This window comes from Cetorhinus maximus, chromosome 9, assembly GCF_964194155.1.
Source record: "Cetorhinus maximus chromosome 9, sCetMax3.hap1.1, whole genome shotgun sequence".
NCBI lineage: Eukaryota > Metazoa > Chordata > Chondrichthyes > Lamniformes > Cetorhinidae > Cetorhinus > Cetorhinus maximus.
In genome coordinates, this window is record NC_135887.1 from 6,941,307 (window position 1) to 6,956,930 (window position 15,624).

The following is a 15,624-nucleotide window of genomic DNA, read 5'->3' on the forward strand; positions in this document are numbered from 1 at the left end:
CGGGAGCGATCGCGCGCGCGCGGTGGGGATCGGGAGCGATCGCGCGCGCGCGGTGGGGATCGGGAGCGATTGCGCGCGCGCGGTGGGGATCGGGAGCGATCGCGCGCGCGCGGTGGGGATCGGGAGGGATAGCTCGCGCGGGTGCGGTGGGGATCGTGAGGGATCGCGCGCGTGGTGGGGATCGCGCACGCGCGGTGGGGATCGGGAGGGATAGCTCGCGCGCGCGCGCGGTGGGGATCGGGAGGGATCGCTCGCGCGTGCGGGGGGATCGGGAGGGATCGCTCGCGCGCGCGGGGGGGAGATCGGGAGGGATCGCGCGCGCGGGGGGGGGATCGCTCGCGCGCGCGGGGGGGGGGGGGGGGGGAGAGATCGGGGGTGATGCAGTTGATAAAAGGTCTCACCACATAGATCACTATATTTTTCACCGAGACTTGCTTTCTTTGACTGCAAAATCTGAGCTATCAAGTTAATATAATTTTTCTTTTGTTGAGTTATCAGAATTTGTTTTAAAAACTCTTAAATCTATACAGGCAATAACAAGACGACAGAATAATTTTACAAAAATACGATTTGTCTCGCGTTACTAATTTATACAATAGTATTTGCAACTATTGCTCAGATCTAACAAGTTATTAAGTTATCTTTTATTATAATTATTGGTAGTACATACATCCAGTTGTTGTTTTAGGCTGAATATCTCTGCTATAAAACCATCTCTTTCTCTGCTCAGTTTCTCTTTGTGGATCTTCTCTCTCTGAGCCTCATCTTGTGCTTGTGACAACTCACTGTCAAACCTAGGACACAAATGTTAAAGAAAATATTATTGCAACAAAAGGCAAAATTCTGGCTTGCTATCAGTGACAGAATGTTATATCTGGGTCATATGACTGATGTGTTATGAAAATCTATTTTTTCCCTGATATATTTTGGTGATTCATGAGCAAACACCTCATTTTGAAGAGAATGCTGATGCACGTGGTCTAGCTGAAAGGGGAGAAATATACAATTCAATCTCCTTTTTGAACACTAACTGCAATAGCTCAAATTAGATATAATCTGTTAACTCAAATTACTCAGGATTTCACATATTGTAGGGCTTTATGGCAGTATTATTGCTGTGCTTTATTTTTAAGAAAATGCATATCACGTATATTGTCAAATAATGAACTGAAAGTCAAATTGGTCACATTCAAATTACCACACACAAAAAAAATATGTGCCCACCTCTGCAACCCTGTTCCAAGTTACACACCTCCAAACCTGAATGTGTAACAATCCTTTTGAAAAGGGCTCCCTCTCCTCAGGCAATGTCCCTCCCCTTTCAAAATTGCCATCACAACCTCTCTCAAAAGAACATACCCTGGACTCCTCTATCAGCAATCATCTTTACTGTTCCAACCTTCTCCTCTCCTCACCACCCCATCCAACCCCATCTCTCTCATAACTACCTAACTGAATCTATAATCATGGTTTATGTTGCTCCATCACCATCAAAATGATTTGAAGCAAAGTAATGAACAACATTCTCCGTAAGTGTGACCATGGAGCATCATCTTTTCCCAATCTCTGCACCCTTTCATATGGGCTGAATTTTATCAGCACTATGGCGGTAAGCTGGGAAGCAGGAGGACTGGTAATAGGGCAGAGGAAAGCACTGAAAGGGTGCCTAATATCTTCCTGCTGTCATTGCATATTACCATCAGTGGGAACCTCAGCAGTGTGGCCATGCTCCAGATGGCCAATTACGCCATTCAAGAGCCCAATTGTGGGACAATTTGTAAACCTGCTGGCATTTTACCTGCACTGGAAAGGTCCAAGGGGAGATGGTTGGTTAAACCCTAGTGTCCTCCCAGTGGGTTCCCAGGGAGGGGAATCTGCTTTATAGCCACTCCATGGTCCACAGGGGAACCTACCCAGTAGCAATGACCATCTCTGTGGCCACAGAACTGCTGCTTAAAAGCTTAAAAAGATTCCCACCACCCTCTGGGTGAAAAAATTCTTCCTCACATCCCCTCTAAATCTCCTGCCCCTTACCTTAAATCTATGCCCCATGGTTATTGATCCCTCCAACAAGGGGAAAAGTTCCTTCTTGTCTACCCTATCTACGCCCCTCATAATTTTATACGTCTCAATCATGTCCCCCCTTAATCTCCTCTGCTGCAGGGAAAATAACCCCAGTCTATCCAATCTCTCCTCATAACTAAAACTATCCAATCCATCCTGGTAAATCTCCTCTGCACTCTATCTGGTGGAATCACCCTTCCTATAATGCGGATTCCAGAACTGCACACAATACTCTAGCTGTGGCCTAACCAGCGTTTTATACAGTTCCAGCATAACCTCCCTGCTCTCATATTCAATGCCTTGGCTAATAAAGGCAAGTATCCCATATGCCTTCTTAACCACCTTATCTACTTGTCCCGATTTCTTAAGGGACCAGTGGACATGCACACCAAGGTCCCTCTGATCCTTGGTACTTCCCAGGGTCCTACCATTCGTCGTGTATTCCCATGCCTTGTTTGTCCTGCCCAAGTGCATCATCTCAAACTTATCCGGATTAAAATCCATTTGCCACTTATCAGCCCATCTGACCAGCCCATCTGTATCCTCCTGTAATCTAAGGCCATCCTCCTTACTGTTTATCGCCTCAACAATTTTCGTGTCATCCGCGAACTTACTGATCAATCCTCCTACATTCAAGTCTAAATCGTTTATATATACCACAAACAGAAAGGGACCCAATACCGATTCCTGTGGAACGCCACTGGACACAGGCATCCAGTCACAAAAACACCCCTCGACATTCACCCTCTGCTTCCTGCCACTTAGCCAATTCTGGATCCAATTTGCCAAATTGCCTTGGATCCCATGGGCTCTTACCTTTGTTATCAGTCTCCCATGTGGGACCTTATCAAAAGCCTTGCTGAAGTCAAAGTAGACCACGTCAAATGCATTGCCCTCATCTACACACCTGGTCACGTCTTCGAAAAATTCAATCAAATTGGTCAGACATGACCTCCCCTTAACAAAACCATGCTGACTGTCCTTGATTAATCCCTGCCTCTACAGTGTGGATTAATTCTGTCCCTCAGAATTGCTTCCAATAGTTTCCCCACCTCTGAGGTTAGACTGACTGGCCTGTAGTTCCCTGATTTATCCCTTCCTCCCTTCTTGAATAACGCTACCACACTGGCTGTCCTCCAGTCCTCTGGCAGTTCTCCTGTGGCTAGAGAGGTATTGAAAATTATTGCCAGCACCCCTCCTATTTCCTCCCTTGCCTCACTCAACAGCCTGGGATGCACTTCATCTAGGCCTGGAGATTTATCTACTTTTAAGCCTGCCAGACCACTGAGAACCTCTTCCCTTTCGATGCTAACATCTTTAATTGTATCACAGTCCTTCTGCCTGATTTCCATCCCCACGTCATCCCTCTCACTTGTGAACACTGACACAAAATATTCATTTAGGACCCTACCTACGTCTTCCGGCTCCACACACAAATTACCACTGTGGTCCTTAATGGGCCCTACTCTTTCCCTAGTTATCCTCTTACTCTTAATCTACTTGTAAAATAACTTTGGATTTTCCTTTATTTTACCTGCCAATGCTTTTTGATGCCCCCTTTTTGCTCTCCTAATTTCCTTTTTACGTACCCCCTACACATTCTATACTCCTCTAGGGCTTCCGCTGTTTTGAGCCCTCGGTATCTGCCATAAGCCTCCCCTTTTCTCTTTATCGTATCCTGTATATCCCTCGACATCCAGGGTTCCCTGAACTTGTTGGTCCCACCCTTTATCTTTACTAGAATATGTTGGCCCTGTACTCTTCCTATTTCCTTCTTCAATGAGTCCCACTGCTCTGATGCAGATTTACCTAAAAGTAGCTGCTCCCAGTCCACTCTGGCCAAAGCATATCTGATCTTATTAAAATTGGCCTTCCCCCAATTTAGAACTCTGATTTCTGATCTATCCTTGTCCTTTTCAGAGTGTTTCAAGTCATTTTAACATTTATATATTTTATACATCTAAGCAAAAAGCATCAGGTTCTGGACACCGCAACTTGGAAAGAATATTTGGAAAGAAGACTTAAAGGAGTGCAGCGCAAATTCATGAGAATGTTAGCAAAGCAACAAGGGTTAGATTACGAGAAGAGATAAAATTAACTAGGCTTGTATTCCCTAGAACATTCGAAGGCAATGGGGTAATTTGATTAGGGTTAAGATTTAGAAAGGAATTGATAAGATGAGAGTTCCTTCTCCACACTCTAATGGGGGAGAATCTAGGACAGGGGGACATAACCTTAAAATCAGGGCCAGGCCATTCAGGAGAGAAGTTAGGAAACGCTTCTTCAAAAGAGATTACTGGAAGTGAAACTCTATTAAAAAAAGATGATAAACTTAATTAATAATTTTAAATTGTAGATAAGGATGTAAAAGGAAACGGAGCCAAAGTAGGTGGATGGAGCTTAGATACAGATCACCATGAGCTTGCTGAATGGTGAGGCGTGTTACATTGCCCACAGCTGTTCCAAACTAAAGGCCACTGCATTGATACAAAAATGCATAATTCATCAAGGTTTCTTCATTGTTTCATGAATGTATGATGTGGTTGCAATGCCCCATGTATATCCCATGTATACTGGTTTATCAACAGTTGAGATTTCATAAGACAATCAACATTTTCAACACTATCAAAAGCCATTTTTAAACATAAGATAAAGCCAATCTATTTTTCTCAGGTTCCTCATAGTTGTAGTTTTGCTTGACAGTTTTCAACATTTAAATTCAGAATTAAATTGGATATCTAGAAATTTTACTTTTCCCAGAGGATTCTGGAGTTGGTAATCATTACTGACTTCTTGCAGCTTTCAAGGCAATAGGTGCAGTTTGGAAAAGCAATATAATCATAATAGAATCACAGAATTTTAACGTCACAGAAGGCGGCCATTCAGCCCATCATGTCTGCACCGGCTCGCCAAAGAGGATTATGACCTAGTGCCATTGCCCTGCCTTGTCCTCGTACCCCTGCACATTGTTTCTATTCAAATAGTCATCTAGTGCCCTCTTGAATGCCTCAATTGAACCTGCCTCCATCACAATTCCAGGCAGTGCATTCCGGCTCAAACCACTCATTGTGTGAAAAAGTTTTTTCTCATATCACACTTGCTTCTTTTGCAAATCACTTTAAATCAATGTCCTCTCGTTCTTGATCCTTTTACTAGTGGGAACAGCTTCTCCCCATCTACTCTGTCCAGCCCCCTCATGATTTTGAACGTCTCTATCAAATCTCCTCTTAGCCTTCTCCACTCCAAGAAGAACAGTCCCAACCTCTCCAATCTATCTTCATAGCTGAAGTTTCTCATCTTTGGTACCATTCTTATAAACCTCTTCTGCACTCTCTCCAATGTGTTCACATCCTTCCTATAATGTGGCGCCCAGAACTATACACAATACACCAGCTGAAGTCTACGAGTGTCTTATATAAATTCAGCATAACCTCCTTGCTCTTGTACTCTATACCCCTATTAATAAAGCCCAGGATACTATATGCTTTATTAACTGCTCTCTCCACCTTCAATGATCTATGCACATATACACCCAGGTCTTTCTGCACCTGCATCCCCTTCAAAATCTCACCCCTTATTTTATATTGTCTGTCTATGTTCTTCCTACCAAAATGCATCACCTCACACTACTCCGCATTGAATTTCATCTGCTACCTATCTGCTCACTCCACCAACTTGTCTATATCCTTTTGAAGTTCTACACTGTTCTCCTTACAGTATACAATACTCCCAAGCTTCATAACATTCGCAAACTTTGAAATTGTCCCCTGCACATCAAGATCTAGATCATTAATACATATCAGGAAAAGCAAGGGTCCCAATACGGCCCTGGGGAACTCCACAGAAACCTTCCTTCAGCCCGAAAAATATACATTAACCATTACCCTCTGCTTCCTATTTTTCAGCCAATTTTGTATCCATGTTGCTGCTGTTCCTTTGATTCCATGAGCAATGGCTTTTCTCACAAGTCTGTTGTGTGGCACTGTATCAAATGCCTTTTGAAAGTCCATGTACACCACATCAACAGCATTACCCTCATCAATCTTTTCTGTTACCTCTTCAAAAAACTCCAGCAAGTTAGTTAAACACGATTTCCCCTTTAGAAATCCATGCTACCCCTTCCTTATCGACCCATATTTTCCCATGTGACTACTAATTCTATCCCGAAAAACTGTTTCTAGAATCTTGCCTACTACTAAAGTTAAACTGACTGGTCTGTAATTGCTGGGCTTATACTTACAACCTTTTTTGGACAAGCGTGTAATGTTTGCAATTCTCCAGTCCTCTGGCATCTCCCCTGAGTCTAGGGAAGACTGAAAATTTATGGCCAGTGCCCCTGCAATTTCTACTCTCACTTCCTTCAATATCCGTGGATGCATCTCGTCCAGTCCCGGTGCCTTGTCAACTTTAAGTACCGACAGTCTATTCAACACTTCCTCCTTATCAATTTTGAACCCTTCTAGTGACAAAGTTTCCTCATCTGTCACCATGGCCTGGGGAGCAACTACCTCCACGGATGCAAAGTCTTCATTTAATACCTCAGCCATGGCCCCTTCATCCATGTGTAAATTCCTTTTTAGGGAAGCAAGATAACAAATTATTCTGGAAATAACTGACAGGCCTGGGCCTCCTGAATTGTGCCTTTGAGGGAGGAGAGAGGACATTTGGAACAGGATTATCGAATTAGCTACAGATCGCTGTGTTTGTGCTTATCAAGGAAATGGATACAGGAAGAAGAAAATATATTGGGGGGGGAGGAGTTAAGCAAAAGCAAATGTGACAAGCAAATGAAGGTCTTTTTTCATTCTAAGTACATAAGCTAACATCTAGTTTTTTTACATGCCCTAACTATCTGTAAATTGATAGGAATAAACTGAAATGTATACAAGATTGTTATCCAACCTATGGTAAATAGACATTTGCAATTTAGTTTTAAAGGAGATTATATTCTCTCATTTTGTGTTGTATAAATTGACTCACTTTCTCTGCTTCTTTTCCAATTCATGGTTACGCCCTTGTTGTCCTTCAAGGTGCAGCTTGGTGTCCTGCAATTCTGCTGTTAGTCGCTGGGATTTTTTCTTCAACTGCTGAACACTCCGTTGCATTTCTTCATTGTCAGCTTGCAAATCTGCAACCTTCGGGCATAAAAGCAAGTCTGAGATCTTGGATTAACACTTGTACATCTAGTCTATTAAAAAAAAATCGACTTATGAGACCATGTTTAAATTGTTTTTAAAAAGGCATCAAGTTTACTAGTTATAGTATTCCCAGTTTATAGTTTATTTTGGTAAAAAATCTGCATATTGTGCTTAGTACAACAGCCTTAACTGCAAACTAATATTTCAACTTTCTAATGCGAGTGTCAAATGGAGGTTGGATAAGCCGAGATAGTTAGCATTGAACACGTGGAACAAATGATACCCAGGTTTTTTTTAAAATACAAATGTCCTAACAACGCTGTCAACTTGTTCCCACTCTCCTCTCTTTACTCCGGTTGGCTTTCAAACGGTCAAAGTAAGACTCATGTTCGATCCGGTGTCTCAGCATATCATTCCGGGAAGCTTATAAAAATAGGCAAATTTTATCCGTGCTGTTCGTTTATTAAGTCAACAAGGTGGTGCAGGAGAGGTAGGCTGTTGTAGTTTGAGTATCCATGGTTCATGAAGGCAGCTGCACATGTAAAGGTACAGCTGCATTCAAACAGATCCAATTTTCACTAGTGGGATATCCAAACCATGACTTGTGGGCTTTACACTTTTCATGAGGTCTAAAGCTGTCGGAGTTATTTGGAGCAGTAGGATACCTTTTTGGAGAGGTTCAGGGACACCTTTCAGAGAGGTCAGGTGCTCTTTGGAATTGTTAAAAGTATTCATGAATGTGTGTAAAAAGTGGAAATGTCAATCTGTCGAGGCATTTAAATCTTATTGGAACTGTCAAATTGCCAAGGCATTTAAATCTGCTGGTCTTTAAATGTTTAAAAAAAAAATCAGTGTTTTCTATTTCACTCTTGTCAGTTGACATGGGCCAGAGAGCCATTATTATATGATTTGTGCTGCATGACTGATTTCACAACCTATCATTATCACAATGCAGTGCCTTTCAGTTCATAGTTCCGAGTGGCTATAAAGTCTTTGATGTGGGGCAATGAATACAGATGCTTGTTTTTATAAGGAATCAAGCACTCAAATAAAATGCTTGTTTTCATAAGGGATTCAGTGAGCAAGCGGCTTGTGAGTGAGTGAATAAATGAATGAGTGAATGAATGAAGTCTGTAATAGACACTTAGAACTTTATTTTATTTCATCACAGCATGGGTCCTGTGGTCTGTCCATGGTGGATTCTGGGATGTGGATACTGGGTGAGTTGGCATGGGGGGGGTGGAATGGCAAAGCGTGATGGTGAGGGGGGGGAATGGGCTGGCATGAGTTGGCATTAAGTTGGCATGGGGTGATCAAGGGCCATGAGGGTTGGGTAGAAGGGCATTGGTTAACATGGAAGGTATGAAAGGCCACGGCGAGGGAAGGGGGGGTGCATGAGGTGGCATGGACAGTGTGTGGGAGATGAGGGGGTGTGAGGGTGAGGGTTGTGTTTTCTTTTTTTTTCCTCACACAGCTGTGACAAAGTGCTGGAGCACCAAGGTTGGCCTTTCAGACAGACCGCTTCTGTCGCTGCCTCCGCACTGTTTCCGGGGGTGCTGGACCTAACCCAATTCCCACTGATACCCACCACTCCCACCAACCCACAGTTATGAATTTTCCCACCTCTGCGGTCCAACTCAGGAGCGAAAATTCAGGTCATAGTATCAGGATGTGACAAAAGCATGGTTAAGAATTTCATTGGTGGAAATGAAGGCAGGCTAGAGATGAAAGCAAGCTATGTTTCTGTGGTAGAAGTAAGCGGTTTGATAATGGATACGATATAGGGTTGAAATTCAGTACATGTAACCATAATGCAGATAAAAGATTAACAAGTTTACTTCAGTCATAAAATTATATAAAACATAGGGCATGAAAGCTGCGCAGTGAAATGATATCTTAAGTGAAGTCATGTTGCACAAAGTTCTGAATCAGGAAGGTTGATAATAGGAATTTAGACAATTGATGTTCCACTGCATAACTTATGCTGTTAACTGCATGGTATTGTTATGCTTACAGTACTGTACTGCTACCTATTCAGCAAAATATGGGTTAATCTTCTCAACCAAAAAAAATTGGCAAAACGACACTCATAAAAGTATAGTGCACTGTAATAAATTATTTAGAGTCTACTTCTCTAATTGCAAACAGAAGCTTTCTCAGTACATTGCAAACATGTAAATATTACCAGAATCCATAATTTGTTCCAAATAGACGAGTAAATGTTTTCAGCTGACAGGAAAAGAAAATAAATTCCTTACACATAGAAATAGACTCTATGGGCAAAATCTTCTGCTCAGCAAGAGGGGGCGGGGCCCGTTCGTTGAGGCATAAAATGACGCGTGGTGACGTCGGGCGTGCGTCCCGATGTCACCATGCATCATTCAGATTTTCAGTTCGGCGGGCGCGCACCCAAGTCGGGTGCGCGCCCGCCAAACTGTCAAAGACCTATTAAGGCCAGTTGACTATCAATTAAATCAATAAACTGAGCTGCCCATCCAACCTTAAGGTTGGCGGGCAGGCGAAGAGCCCAGGCAGCCTTCACATTTTACATGGAACCTCATCCATGGGCAGGATGAGGTTTCATGAAGGTTTTTAAAGTCTTGTAAAAAATTTTTAATAAAATTAATAGATATGTCCCAGCTCATGTGATAGTTTCACATGAAAGGACATGTCTTAAATTTTTTTTTCCTTTATTAAATTTTATTGCACTTAAACTAATCCTCCTGAGGCAGCTCTCTGCCTCGGAGATTTCTGCGCTCTTTTGCACGCATGCACGAAAGAGCGCAGGCCCCGACTCAGGCAACCCCCCCACCCCCACCCACAGGGAGCGCTCAGTGCTCCCGGGTGTGCGTCACGCCGGGCGGGCTTTAATTGGCCGGCCCATGTAAAATGGCGGCACACAGCTGATCGCGGGCAGCGATCGACTGCGCGCCCACTCAACCCCCCCTGAAGGGGAGAAAATTCTCCCCTATGGCCAACAGAGCTATACGAATGAAATCATTTTCCAGAAGTGTACAAATAAGCTGTACTGGCTTTAAATACCGGGCGTGCAAACTAAAATTTGGAATTTTAAATACAGTATCCTATTAAGACAGATTTTAAGGGGTTGCCAGCAGTAGCATTAGAGAAAAATGGTAGTTTCAAGCTTTTGTTCCTCCATTCCATGGTACTGAGCAGTGCTCTAAAGGCATGGTGCCACCTCAGTTTTAATATCCAAATATAAATAAATACAAAAATTATTATGGTTTTAAAAGTATTTCTTCCCCTCACTTTTCGTTCCAGTTGCCTTTTGTTCTGTAATTCAACCTCTAGTTTGTCATCAAATTCTTGATGCATTCGCTTTTTGGTGAAATCTATCTCTCTTATTGCACGCTCGTACTTCAGTCTCCATTCTCCACCTATAGAAGGTAAATACAAGTAATCTGCTATAAGCCGAATTTTTGTCATTTACATTCACATATATCTAAATATCAAAGGAAACAGAATAAATAATGCAAAGCATAAGCATTATACAAAAGAAGAAATGCTTTTAAATGAAAAGACCAGCTCAAGGCAGCAAAAAACCACCGTCCTGAATTGGAGGACCTAGGTTTGAATCTCAGCTTTGATGAATATTCAGGCATGTCTAAAACTCAAGAATTGATGAAAGTAGAGACTATTATTGTGTGACAAAAAGATCTGAAGCTGCATCAAATCTGTTTCTTGAGCACCCAAAAGAGCGTCAGTGGTGGAAATGGTTGAGAAGTCCACCGTTGAGTGAATCTTGCTTCCTGACTGCAAAGGACAGCACTGAGGTGGAAAGCTATTCAATTTGTGGTACTGGAATGAGGAGAAATTCAGGGGAGAGTCTCTTTGTGCTCTTTGTTTAAATAGATGTGTCTAAAAGAATTCAAACAATCGCCATGAATAACACCAAATTGGGGAAGATAGTCAATGCTGAGGAAGACTACAACAAATTGCAAGAAACATTAATAAGCTGGCAATATGGGCACATAATCAGCTATATTGAAATTCGTTTGCCAAGTGTGATGTGTTACATTTTGGTAAAAAACTAAGGAGGTCATACATTACTTAGGAAATAATAATATAAATGGGGTAGAGGAGTAAAGACATCTTAGAGTACAAATATAAAATCACTGAAAGTTGTGACACAGGTTAATAAGCCCAAAACAAGCACCAAAGTAAACCAAGCACTAGGCTTTATTTCTGGAGGGATAGAATTGAAAAGTAAAGAAGTTATTATATTAAACTTATATCAAACCTTGGACCACACTTGAAGTCTGTGTACAGCTCTGGCCACCATATAATGAAAAGCATATGGAAGCACTGGAGAAGGTGCAAAAGAAATGTTTACAAATACCAGCATTGCGAAGTTATACCTATCAAGAAATGATGAATAAGTGGGTCACTTTTCTCTTGAAGAGATGACCTACTAAAAGTCTTTAAAATTATGAAAGTTACAGAGTAGACATAGAGTGTTTCTACTTATGGAGAAGAGCAAAACTATAGACCACCAATACAAGCTATTCACCAAGAATTCAAATAGGGAATTCAGAAGAAACCTCTTTATCCAGAGTCTGATGGGAATGTGGAGCTCGCTGCCACAGGAACATTTAAGACAAATATATTGATGCAGTTAAGATAATGCTAGATAAACATATGAGAGAGAAGGGAATAGTGGATTATGTAGATAGTTAGGTGAAGAAAATAAGAGGAGACTTGAGTGGGGCATAAAAGCCTGCATGGAATGGTTGGGGCAAATGACCTGTTTTTGTGCTGTATATTCTATGTATGGAAACTGCTGAGCAACTAACCAGAGTCATCGTCATCCAAGTCTCCATTTAGCTCTGCTGCTTTGATAAGCCGAGCTTCCATCACTTCCATTTCCATTGACTCCATTTGTTTCCTCATTCCATCATGTTTGGCCTGAAATACAAGATGCTTACAATAACAATCAATTGTTCTCAAAATTTATGTAAAATCTTTAAATAACTGGCATTGCATCACAAACTTGCAGATGTACATACTAGTATTTTATACTATAAAAACATGTCCTGGTAACAATGAAATTGTTCTTATCCTAATAGGCATTCTATTTAACCCAAAGATGAGTTTCCAATCACATGTATGTTCCACCACCAAGCTTGCCTGCTTTAATCTCCATAACTTCACCCATCTCCACCCTGCCTGAGCTCATCTGCTGCTGAAACCCTTATCCAAGATAATATTCACTCTAGACCTGGCTATTCCAATGCTTTTCTGGCTGGTCTTTCATCTTCCACTCTCCAAACACATGAGCTCGTCCAAAAAATCTGCTACTCATATTCTAACTTGTATCCCACTCACCCATCACCCTTGTGGTCACTGAACAACATATTACTGGGAACCGGTCTCTATTTTAAAAGTTATTATCCTTGTTTTCAAATCTTTCCATGTCCCCGTATGAGGGAGAAGGGAATAGAGGAAGAAAAGGTGAGGAAGTTTGAGAGGAGCAGAAATGCCAGCATGAAATGTTTGGACCAAATGTCCTGTTTTTGTGCTATGTACTCTATGTAATGAAACTGAGCAATGAACCAAAGTCATCAACATCCAAGTTTCCGTTTGGCTCTGCTGCTTCGTTTAGCCAAGCTTCCATCACTTCCATTTCCCATACCATCTCGGTAACCTCCTTCAGTCCTCCAAGATCTCTGTGCTCCTCTAATTCTGCCCTCTTGCACATCTCAGGTTTTAATCCCTCCACTGTTGGCAGCTTTGCCTTCAGCAGCTTAGGGCCCAAATTCTGGAAATTTCTCCCAAGTTAAAAACTAGTTCCACAATAAAAACTTCACCGAAAATCACAGATAATCATTCTGTCACATTTTTCAATTGCATAACATGGTATAAATCAAAAATATATTGTAATGTCTGCCAGAGTTTCAATATCACAGAAATTTAACCTACCTGCAACTCTTTCATTTCTTTCTCTAATCGAAGCCTGTCTGCAGTTTCTGTCTCTAGAAGTTGAGAAGCTGATTCACCAGTGTTTCTCTCATCTGTTAATTCTGACGTCAGGTCTCCCAGCTGTTATTGAAATCAGACTAATTAATACTTCTGTCCATTCTACATTTTATTTTATAAGTGTATATTATTGTAAAAAATATAGATATTAATCTGCAGGTACGGTATCTGTAATCCATTGTTTAAAATGACCATATTTCGAAAATGATTTTAGATCAGAACTGATGTGCAGCAAATTAATAGTGCTTCAATGTGCAGGTCAGGAATGGATGCCAACCTGATTTTTACTATGACTCTCAGGCCTGAACTTGATGGCTGTGGCAGTGGTCCCATTCACCAGCCAGAAAACCAGTGGAAACCCTGCCACGGCCATTTGCAGAAGCCCTGACAAATTTAAATGGCAAACCCAGCAAAGCGCTGCCTGCCATTGGGGCTCCCAGTTCTTTGCATTGGCCATCACTGGGGCTAAAGAGCTGCTGGGTTTCCAGAGACTGCAGCAGGCCCCAGAGGCATTGCTGGCGATCCAGAGGGGAGGTGAGTGGGACAGGCTTGACAGGGCTAGAGTCAGGCAGATCTCAGCAAGGGGAGAAGGGGAGTGGCTGTGTGGAGTGCAGGCTTTGAGGGGCCAGTCCTTGCCATCAGCAGTACCCTCCGCGGGCACAGGTTGCCCGATCATGAGAACCGCACCCCCACACCACCCCCCTCACTATCCTGAGGCCAAAAGCAGCCTACCAGGCTATACCTATTGGCCGGCACATGTGGATTGAGCCTCCCTCGCTGCTGGTAGATTGGTCACTTAAGAGCTTCCATTAACCTAGGGATAGGAAGGCCCACCTTGACCTCCCTTGCCTGTCTTAATCATGGGGAGTCAGAAAACCACATTTGCCTTCCTGCCCGGTTTGCTCCTGGATGCAGGTGGGGGGAGAGGAACATTAAATTCTGCCCACCTATACAGACAAGAGATCAGACACAGAAATAGATAGAAAACTCCACAATGTCTGTTAGACAAGAGTGTGTTTTATATGCCAATATTAAGTATGGTGTATGTATCTAGTTAGTTAGCTCAATGTGCACACTATACATGGACCAAACTTCTTTCCTCTGAGGCCTGCAACAGCATTTTTACAAAATTCTACGAAATAGCTGTTCTCAAGTCTTCCTATATTGGGTCCAGAAATGCTGCATTTTATGTTGTGTACTGCATTCTCAATTTTTAAAATTATATTCTGCACCATATTTCTTACAGATTATTTGACATATTATTAAGGCGGCTGTATTTACTCTTGCAAAATAAAATTGTTTTATTTGCCACCCTCCTACAGCACTAGGTAAGCAAGGAATTAAATAATCTGTACTCAACAGTGGAATCAGCAGGATTCTAAACCAACTGAATGTCATTAATGTAAACCCACAATACTCTTGAAGTTGACTTCCCTATCTGCTCACACTTGATGCAGGTTTTCGCCCCAGAGCAAACTAAACATTACATTTGAAAGGTTGTTAGCATATTAAAATCACGTAGCTATTCATTGACTAAATTACGGGTTGCACAAAATTACTTTTTACCCCTTCATTTATATCTTGTAACATTGATTTACATCATATGGGTCAACTCAAGTTATCTGTATTTTAGCTTTTAACTACACGTGTTGGAATATTATCAAATTAAAATAAAATGCAGCCTTACAAAGCCACTTGCAGTTGCTGGCCTTAACGGAACAGGATTTCCATTAACTTTAGGTCGATTATCACTTTTAATTATTTACTACACTGCTCTATTTCATTGATTTTGAAGTGTAATAATGGCTCTCCATTTTGAAATACAGCCATAATATTTGGGGAGGTTTAGCACTTTAATTCCATATATCATTTGCTATACTGCATCAAATTAACTGTGTTCATAATCCCAAAATAATGATTGTTGCACAGACTGCAATACCAAATGTACAAAAAGTTCACAAGTATCATCTTACCCTGCTTTCTAAGCGATCACTGGTTAGCCGCAGCTCATTGCGCTCCTTTTCAACCCGTTCTATTTTGCTGCGTAGCTGCTGAATCTCCTCCTAATACAGTGAGACACCATGTTTCAGAGTTAGCTCTTATTTAATGAGTGACAAAATGAAATGCAATTTGAACCTCAACTTTCAACAGATGAAATTATTTTAATGGAAAATTTAGATAACTTTTGTTCAATGTACTAGGGTAGTTAAACAGATTTGAAATTGCAATAAATTTAGAAAGTTTTACATTTCTCATCTTCTCAAAATTCAATGGACACCATCTCTTACACAACAATTTATATTACAGATACACCTTGATACATGAAAATTTATGCAAAACGCGAAATTATTCACAATGTCCAAATCAATTTGTCAGTTCATTTTTTAAAAGACATCTTGAAGCCTTCACTTCTACACAAAAATAT

The 15,624-nt window shown here is 41.6% G+C and overlaps 1 protein-coding gene across 19 annotated transcripts in view; it reads right to left on the reverse strand.

The window, feature by feature from the left end:
• The window catches only part of myo18ab (myosin XVIIIA b), a 257,823-nt gene that overhangs the window by 57,536 nt on the left and 184,663 nt on the right, over nucleotides 1–15,624 (reverse strand). For all 19 annotated transcript variants that reach the window (XM_078547990.1, XM_078547989.1, XM_078547987.1 and 16 more), the window contains 6 exons: nucleotides 15,173–15,262; nucleotides 13,143–13,262; nucleotides 12,017–12,128; nucleotides 10,473–10,600; nucleotides 7,045–7,199; nucleotides 671–794 (listed from right to left, as the gene is read on the reverse strand). In XM_078547990.1, coding sequence (XP_078404116.1) covers nucleotides 671–794; nucleotides 7,045–7,199; nucleotides 10,473–10,600; nucleotides 12,017–12,128; nucleotides 13,143–13,262; nucleotides 15,173–15,262 — 729 coding nt within the window. The remainder of the gene's footprint in view (nucleotides 1–670; nucleotides 795–7,044; nucleotides 7,200–10,472; nucleotides 10,601–12,016; nucleotides 12,129–13,142; nucleotides 13,263–15,172; nucleotides 15,263–15,624) is intronic.